At 46.8% G+C, this 9,360-nt stretch overlaps 1 protein-coding gene across 5 annotated transcripts in view; it reads left to right on the plus strand.

The window, feature by feature from the left end:
• Nucleotides 1-7,033, plus strand: part of Psmd11 (proteasome 26S subunit, non-ATPase 11) — a 45,745-nt gene extending 38,712 nt beyond the window's left edge. Inside the window, exons 10-14 of one of the 5 annotated variants that reach the window (XR_015630611.1) lie at nt 2,477-4,148; nt 4,526-4,561; nt 4,763-4,814; nt 5,286-5,428; nt 5,545-5,800. Coding sequence is in view for 3 of the 5 variants with exons in the window: in XM_087572040.1 (XP_087428166.1) it covers nt 4,023-4,148; nt 4,526-4,561; nt 4,763-4,814; nt 5,286-5,428 (357 nt within the window). In the remaining 2 variants the exon portion in view is untranslated. Of the gene's footprint in view, nt 1-2,476; nt 4,562-4,762; nt 4,815-5,285 lie in introns of all 5 variants that reach the window. The other 4 variants (XM_087572040.1, XM_087572041.1, NR_172065.1 and 1 more) reach the window with 4 other exon arrangements.
• Nucleotides 7,034-9,360: the final 2,327 nt, after the last annotated feature.

Below are 9,360 nucleotides of genomic sequence, written 5' to 3' on the forward strand. Positions count from 1 at the left end.
GATCAGGGTCATGATTAAGAGTAATGTCACTGTGACATTAAGATCCTACAGGGTTTTTAAGCCTAAAATCTACCAATATCTGTGTCAAATTATTCCACCAATCAGGATTTAGGATTAGAGGGTTTCCTTAGGAGCATGACTCTGTTGTACATGTGTCCAACTTCTGTTGGTTGGGGTATTTAGCTGTGGCAGGAGATTTGCCTTATCTAATTAATATTTGTGTCTTAACGTGGATATCTGTTATCTGCTCAGTAGGATGTCAATTCCCAGGGAGGTCTTAGGAACTTAAACTTTACTCAACCCCTTCTCAAAATGGAAGTCTTTTTTTCAAATAGTTTCTTATACTGGTGCAGGTGTCTCTCTTATGCTGGGATCCATTCTGGGGGCAGCTTATAAAAGCAAATACCGTAACGCTTATACCCAGGTGTAGTATGTGCTACTGGGTGGTTGGTTTGGGTCCAAGCTTATTGTGGGTGTGGCTCTGCATTTCCATCTCACTGCTGGGGTGTCAGAATGGTTAATACACCACTCTTGGAGGCAAAACACAGCCTAAGATAGGGGTCCTAGCCCATGCTTTTTGGGTAAGAAACAGAGGCTGTGGTTCTCAAACTCCTGTGTAACCGGACACCACTGGAAACTTTGAGGAGTTGAGAATGGAGTCTCAGGGTTGGGGTAGATGTTGGGGGTGGATCTGACTTATCCGAGTGAGTGCCAGGATATGGAGGGGCTTTTGTGGGAGACTTAGGTGTGGCTCTCCATGACAAAGGCCTCCCCCACAGTAATCCTTGGTGAAGGAGATGCCCTTACTTGTCCAAACTGCATTATTCCTGGCAGAAGATTCATAGTCTAACTCAGGGTGAACTAGAGATTAAATACCTTTTGCAGGAAGGGAAGCTTATTGGCTAAATACTTGGGGTCTGTCTAGACATCTCATTAGCATGGAGAACTGTAGGCGGTCTGTTACCTGACTGGTTGTTATTGCCCTCTTAGTGGTGTGTTGTGGTCATGTGCTCCAGGACAGTAACCTGGTTGGGAGCTAGTTTGAATTCTTGCCATTCTCAATTAGGAGATTTACCAGGGCTCTGAACTTCTTACTTTTGTCTTAGTTAGGGTTTTATTGCTGTGAACAGACACCATGACCAATGCAAGTCTTATAAAGGACATTTAATTGGGGCTGGCTTACAGGTTCAGAGGTTCAGTCCATCAAGGCAGGAGCATGGCAGCATCCAGGCCAGGCATGGTTTAGGAGGAGCTGAGAGTTCTACATCTGCATCTGAAGGCTGCTAGTGGAAGACTAGCTTCAGGGAGCTAGGATAAAGGTCTGAAAACCCACACCCACAGTGACACACCTACCAACAGGGCCACACCTTCTAATAGTGCTACTCCAGGGCCAAGCATATGCAAACCATCACATCCACTCTATGGGGGCCATACCTAAACATAGCCTAATGCAAGTCCAACTTCAAAAGTCCCCATAGTCAGTAGCAGTCTCTGTGATGTTAAAAGTCCAGAGTTCAGGGTCTCTTCTGAGATTCATCCAATCACTTAATTGTAATCCCCAAGGCAAGACAGGAAACCAGCCGGGCAAACTCCAGACTCTGCATCTCCTTGTCTGACGTCAAAGCAGCCTTCAGATCTCCAGCTCCTTTTTCATCTTTGTTGACTCAACAAACTTCTTTCACCTGGACTGGTTCCACTCCCTGTTAGCAACTTTCTTCAGCAGATAGCCCATGACTCTGGCATCTCAAAAATCTTGGGGTCTCCAAAGCAGCTTCAATGTACGACTTCTTGTTTCAGTGTCTGGAATCCATACATGATCTTCTGGGCTCCTCTAAAGGGCTGGTGTCACTTCTCCAGCTCTGCCCTCTGTGGCATTCTAAGCTCTGGTTGATCCACTCCACTGCTACTGCTGTTCTTGGTGATCAGCCTATGGTACTGGCATCACCAATACACTGGGGTCTTCCCCTTCACCAGTATCCTCTCTTAGACTCTCTTTCTGGTGCCAAGCTTCAACTACTTTGCATGACCCTTTCAGTCCTGGGCTGCCAATTGCAACTGGGGGCTGTACCTTCATCAATGGCCTTCCATGGCCTCTCACAGTGCCAGGCCTCAGCTGAACTGCTTTACCCCTTCATGCATTCAAAACCAATACCACCTGGATGACTCTTACCCATTACCAAGTCCAGCTGCAGCATGACATACAGCCTTGGCTATCTCTGGGACACAGCTTCTTTGTGTTCTCAGAAAACACTTCCCAGAAGACTTCACTGCAGTGATGTTGGTCTCTTTTTTTTTTTTTTTAAGATTTTGTTTATTTTATGTATATGAATACACTGTAGCTGTCTTCAGACACACCAGAAGAGGGCATCGGATCCCTGTTACAGATGGTTGTGGGCCACCATGTGGTTGCTGGGATTTGAACTCAGGACCTCTGGAAGAGCAGTCAGTGCTCTTAACCACTGAGCCATCTCTCCAGCCCGAAGTTAGTCTCTTCTTAATCACTGCTAATTTCTTAGCTCCAGCTCACCAGCATCAATGTCCCAGGAGTCCCTTCTATTTTTCACTCTAAAGCCAGAGCCGCATGGCCAAAGCTGCCGTGTTCTGCTGCTTGTAGGAGCTGTAACATGGCCCCTTGTTCTATTACATTATCACTAGCGTCCTCTTTTCTAACTCCCTCACTGCCTAAGCTTGGGTGTCCTGGATCTTGCTCTGTAGATTGACCTTGAACTCAAGAGATCTGCCTGCCTGACTCCTGAGATTAAAGGTCTGTACCACCGTGCCTGGATTTAAGCTATTCTTTACCTGGAACTTCCCTGACTGGTCTTGAACCGAGAGATCTACTTGGCCTGGATTAAAGGTGTATACCACCATGCCTAGATCTAAATTTAGCTGGGTAGGATCTTGCCCCAAAGTCTCACTCCCTTAATTTGCCAGGATTTGGCTCCATTTCATTTCCTGGTGCCCCTTAAATACTGGAACTACATATTTTATATTTCCTTTCTAAGCTTGCTGTGCTTGTTCAAAAACACTCTTAATGAGACTTAGCCAGAGAACAAAGTCTCTGCTGGGCTTTTTCTGAGACTTCCTTTGTCAGTGCCATTAATATACATCTCTTTACCTTGGACTCAGGTAGACTCTTCAGACAAGGGCAAAAAGCAGGCACATTCTTTACCAAAATACCATAAAAACAGTCTCTATGCCACATACTGAAATTCTTCTCCTTGGAAACCTCCTGGACCAGGTCTGCACAGTTCAAACCATACTCAGCAACAAAATCTTCCTTATTCCTACTAGGATCGCCCATTAAGCCCCACTTAAAGCATCCCACTATTCTCCAATCTCCCCTAACCCACATTCCTCCAAACAAAAGCATGGTCAGGCCTATCACAGCAATGCCCCAGTCCTTGGTACCAACTTCTGTCTTAGTTAGGGTTTTACTGCTGTGACCAGACACATGACCAATGCAAGTCTTATAAAGGACAACATTTAATTGGGACTGTTACAGGTTCAGAGGTTTCAGTCCATTATCATCGAGGCAGGAGCGTGGCAGCGTCCAGGTCCAGGTAGGCATGGTTCAGGAGGAGCTGAGAGTTCTACATCTTCATCTGAAGGCTGCTAGCGGAATACTGAGTTCTGGGCAGCTAGGATGAGGGTCTTAAAGCCCACACCCACAGTGACACACCTACCAACAGGGCCACACCGTCTAATAGTGCTACTCCCTGGGCCAAGCATATACAAACCATCACAACTACCTTACCAGTTGTTCTGTCTGGTGGCGTGGTCCACTGTCACACATTTGGATAACTATACAGAGCATTTCTACCGACTTTATATTGGATTGGATTCCAAGGGCACAGGACAACAGAATATGGAATCAACGTGTGCATGAGAAAGTTGCCTTATAATATTAGTAACAACACAAAATGGCAGGCTGGCCAGGTAACAGTTACCTAGGCCTTAACATTCCATCTAGGCCTAAATATTTTACCCAGACCTTAACAGTTGTGAGGTTTGTTTTGCAGGCCCTGACAGACTACAGGGCGGAGCTCCGGGACGACCCAATCATCAGCACACATTTGGCCAAGTTGTACGATAACTTACTGGAACAGAATCTGATCCGGGTCATTGAACCTTTCTCCCGAGTACAGGTCAGAATCTCCCTGGGAACTTTGTCAACAGTTTTGGGCTACATGTTGTGCTGTTGTCCAAAATAGGAACTCATTTTCAAGGGTCTGTCTGTCTGGTAAGAGGCCACCAAGGGCTTGGGCTTGTCCTGCTGGGTTCCTAGTGTTCTGAGTAGTCACTGTCCGTGTAGTAAATATTTTATGTATTTGGTGCATGGGATGGGAGCATGTTCTGTCTGGTGAAGGGCAGGGAAGTAGACAGAGCAGAGCATTAAGCACGGCCACGGAGAATTAGGCCCTCTCAATTCCGCAGGCTCGAGAGACACAACAGTTCCCTGTTCTCCTTTTTATATTGGAAGTAAATTCAAACTTTCAGTGTTGCTGTCTGCTTTTCCTTTTAGATCGAACACATATCTAGCCTCATCAAACTCTCCAAGGTAAGTTCTCAGGCCTGTTAGGGGTGGGAACAGGGAAAGGTGCAGAGGGGCTGGGCGCTCCGTGGGAACAGAGCGTGGGCTCAGAGCTGTACTGTTGGTATTTTGCTCCAACCCATTTTCTTATAAGAGTCTTAACTTTCATGTCTGGCTGATTTCTGACCAATGACTATTGGTGTCTTTAATTATGTGCTTTGATTTTAGGCCGACGTGGAAAGAAAATTATCACAGATGATTCTTGACAAGAAGTTTCATGGTGAGTAAAAGTCACATAGGCCAGGAGCTGGTTAGAATTTGAATTGAGCTGGTTAGGTATGTGTGTGTGTATATCTTTAAAACAGGGACTGAGTCTCTCTCCTGATGGTTCCTCGTAACCTTCCCTTTGAAGAATGTGTAAGGAGCTGGAGAGAGAGCTCAGCAGTTAGGACATTTAACTGCTCTTTCAGAGGACCCAGGTTCAGTTCCCAGCATCTATATAGCGACCCACAGTTGCCTGTGCCTCTAGTTGAAGAGGATTTGACCCCCTCTTCCGGCATCCGAGGTTTCTTGTATCCTCAAATAGACTCATACATATACACAGAAATTAAAATAATAAAGGACCTTTTTTAAAGAAGAGTCTAGCAAAGGCGCTCTGTGAAAAGTTGGGAGAAAATGAGACTATGGAGTGGGGTCCTTATTTTTTATTATCTAATATCTCCTACCTGGTTTGTTGCTGTGTTTCTTACAGGGATTTTGGACCAGGGGGAGGGTGTCCTGATCATTTTCGATGAACCCCCAGTAGATAAAACTTATGAAGCTGCTCTGGAAACAATTCAGAACATGAGTAAAGTAGTAGACTCCCTCTACAACAAAGCCAAGAAGCTGACATAGGTGAGTGCTGGCCCCGGGACACAGGGCCGGGCAGCGCTGTCTTCTGCCTGTCGACACTGGACACCGTCTGGTCCTCACGGCTTCCCCGATTGACACTGCTCTGTCTTCTCTTGCAGAGTTGGATCTGTAGCGGTCCTTTGGAGAGTGTGTGTGGCGGGAGAGTGAACCCTTGGGGAAATGCTAGGAGATTCTTTTCTTTCTGTTCTACTTTTCGCTCGGAAAGTTTTTAACCCTCATTGGTGCATCTGTATCCAGCGATAGGCGGCCGGTTCTCATGTAATCAGCACTGGCCAACATGGGAGTGGGGAAATTGCTTAAAAAAAAGAAAAAGAAAAAAAAAGATTCTAAATAAAAGGAAAAAGGCTTACACTACCTAAAGCTGTGCTCTCTGCCTCCTGGGAGAGGGCCGCAAAGCCAGGCACCCCGCCAACCACTGGGGATCCTCATCCACCTGCTGGGCGCCACCTCTCCTCCTCTTCAGAATTGGGTGTTTGCTGACCATCAAAAGCAACGACTTTTTATTCTGTTTGTACTGAACCAAAACAAACAACTATGTATAGACTGCTGTTTTCTTTTTCATTTGAAATGAGGCGTTTGGTGTTTTCCCCTGCCATCTGGCCTGTCCACCCTTCCCTCTCTGACATTGGCTCCAGCAGACTAGCCTAAGAGCCTGCTGTGCTGCCCCATGGCTGCAGTGCGTGCTCGGCCCTGCCCTGTGAACAGATGGGAAGAGGTCCAGGAGCTAGTGTCCACTACGGCCACGGGGAGCAGTGAGGGCCCACGCCCTTGGGGGCCTGCTGTGCATGTGGCTTTTTTTAACACTGTAACTAGATTAGACGTCAGTGTTTTAACTGTCCCTCTCCTCTCTTTCCTCTCAGCCATGTCCTTTCCCTTTCCTTCTAGAGGAGTTGGGCTGTCTCAGCTCCATCTGCTGCTTCCCTCTCCCACCCTTTCCTGCTGTCAGATGGATTTGCTTTTTTCTTTTTTCATTTTTATTTTTTAAATAGTGAACATTGGGAATGAGACTGGGGTGTTTTTTTTTTTTTAATTAAAAATATTAATTCTCCTTGTTGCATTTGAAGCGCCCTTGTGTCCCCCTCCCAGTGTCTTTCTCTGCCTCCTAAGAGGGTGAGGGACAGGGTGGCGGTTTTAGCATGCTTTGTCTCCATGCAGTTCCCTAGCAGGCTCTCAGGCCTTGTGGGCAGGTAAGCGCCAGCACCTTTGCTGCGCCTGCCTACTGTGCTTCCTCCTCTCATCCATGTCTTCTTTCCCTCCCCCTCCCCATCTCCCGCCTCCTTCCTGCTGGCCTCTTCCTCTTCTTTAGAGCCTTTCTCAGAGTCTCCCTCCAGGTTTTGGTAATAAATTTCTATTTTGTAAAAGGATTTTGTTGTACCAGGGTTTGCATCTTCACTGAATCTGACTGGCTTTTATTTTCCTTTTCAAAATCAGGTTTTTGTTGTCAGCCCTCTTCTCTTCCCATCATGCCCAGTCACTGTTTTGGTTTTGGCACCATCCATATCAAATGTACAAACGGTTCTTGCTGACCAACACCAGGTATATCTGATGTTCAGATGAGTTCCAATAAAATAATTTTTTTTTTCAAAAGGTGTCTTTTCTTGAGTGCTGGAGGGTTTCCACTTAGGTGCTCCGTAAAGCCTCTGTGAGCTTGGCCAGAGCTATCTTACCTCACTGTTTCCTGGGAGTCCTCATAACATGCTGGGAAGGTTTTTGGCAGGAAAATTGAGCTGCGAGGAGTGGAGTCAGAAATGGAGTTCATTTGTCTTTTGGGGCAAGAGGGCTGCGAGGACCTGTGGGGCGGGCAGCAGTCTTCAGGCTGTGGGTGGCTTGAGTGTAGGTGCCCCAGGTCCTGGTGGCCAGCATGCTGTAGTACTGTGCTTTTTGCATCCTTCAATAGTGGCCATTTTTACACTGCCCTCGGCCCCCCAAGCGTGGCCCTCTGGGACTTTTGGGGCTGCCGAACTCCCGGTGGAGTGGGTGTGCTCTTTTCAGTTGTAGTTGTGTTCTTCAGTATAGTTTTACTTAGAGAAGATTTTGTTTTTATAAAGTACTTTATAATTTCCATAGTGATGTGGAGCTGGAGCAGAATGAAAAGGGCTCTCCAGACCTAGGAAAACCCCAGCGCTCAGGATAGCAGCCCCTAGTGTGATGGCTCAGACCTATCCTGTCTGCAGAGCCACTGTATATGGCTGTCAGGCCTCTGAGGTGAGGCTAGTTCAGATATGTAACCACAAACTATCTGTTAGAGGCTTAGTCAAAAAAGTGTAAAGCATCCCATTCATTTTTATATATGCATTGGGGTTTTTGGGACCAATATAAAATTCACTTGTTCTGGGGGCTGGAGAGATGACTCAGTAGTTAAGAGCACTGACTGCTCTTCCAGAGGTCCTGAGTTCAAATCCCAGCAACCACATGGTGGCTCACAACCATCTGATGCCCTCTCCTGTTGTGTCTGAAGAGAGCAGCAGTGTATTCATGTACATGAAATAAATAAATCTTTAAAAAATTTCATTTGTTCTTTTTAAATGTAATTACTAGAGAGTAGCACACTAATGCATGACTGGTCAAAATGGCTCTCAGGTACTTCTGGACTGAACTAAACCATCACAGCTTGTGCCACAGTTTCCCCTTGAAGGTCTCATAGCTAGTCTAGCTCTCTCCCCACACCTTACATGGTCTCCAGGGTCTGGCCACGGGCTGGCCTGGTTCTGGCTGTCTAGCTGAGAGCCTCTTTTAGGCACGAGCCTTTGAGGTACCAGGGCTTTCTCACGAGTTAGTGAGCAGCCAAAAGGGCTGCTCTGGTGCCCTGCTGTATACTAGTTATGTAACCTGTGTTGCTCAGAAGAGCCACTAGATGCTGCTCTCTGCCCTCACAGGAAGACTTCCTCAAGAACCAGGGTTCTGTAGCTCTCGGTTGAGCCCTTTGTGCACCTCGTAGCCAGCTATTCCTTTGGCCAGCTGTCCTTGGACCAGCGTGGGGAATGGAGTGTGTGGAGCAGAAGTCTACTGCGGTGTAGTGTGGGTAATCCTCTTTGCAAGGTAGCTAGAGAGAGGGTTGTGGAAAGTAGGCAGGCTGATAGTGAAAACCAGACATCTTCCCAGATCTGAGTGAGTGCTGGGAAGAAAACATTCCTGCAACACTCAGCTGGCTTTGCCTTCTGGGCTCTTGATTCCGCCATGTTGGCAGATTGTTGCCCTTCCTTGCTTCTCAGAACAGTGAGGGGAGCTGGGTGTGGGGAGGCAGAGGTGGGTTTGAGTGGGCAGGGGCCTGTGTGATGCCTTGTGTGATGGTTATTCTTGGTTGTTAATTTGATTACCTCTAGAATTAAGTAAAATTCAAAAATGGAAGGCCCACCAGTGAGGGACTGTTTTTGGATTTTCATAATTTGAAGTAGGGAGATCCACTTCTAGTCTGTATCTTGAGGTGAGAAGATACACACCTTTAATTCAGGTCTTAAGGTGCCTTTAGTCTGTGTTCTTGAGGCAGGAAGACACATCTTTAACCTGGGCTGCACTGCCTCTTGGTCGCCTATCTAAGCACACAGAAGAAGACACTTCTGCTCTTTGCCTGCTTGCCCTCACCTTGCTAGCAAGTCCCTTTCTTCACTGGCATTAGAGCCTGTTTCTTCGGGATTCCAGAATCTACAGAAGACAGGCTGAGACATCCAGATCCATGGAGTGAACAACTTTTAGATTCTTAGACTTTCTGCCCACCCTGAGGTAAGCTTACCAGATGAGTAGGGTTCCTGACAACCTCTTCTCTCAGCGTAGTATGGTAGTGACATCCTGTTCTGCAGACGTGACTTTGTCCTTGGCAACACAAGGAGGCTGGAGTAGTTGACAGAGGTTTTTGAAGGTAATGGGATAGGGTTGGCCAGACAGAAGACAAGAGAGAACATGTATGCAGCCATGCT

This window comes from Rattus norvegicus, chromosome 10, assembly GCF_021556685.1.
Source record: "Rattus norvegicus strain SHRSP/BbbUtx chromosome 10, alternate assembly SHRSP_T2T, whole genome shotgun sequence".
Lineage (NCBI taxonomy): Eukaryota > Metazoa > Chordata > Mammalia > Rodentia > Muridae > Rattus > Rattus norvegicus.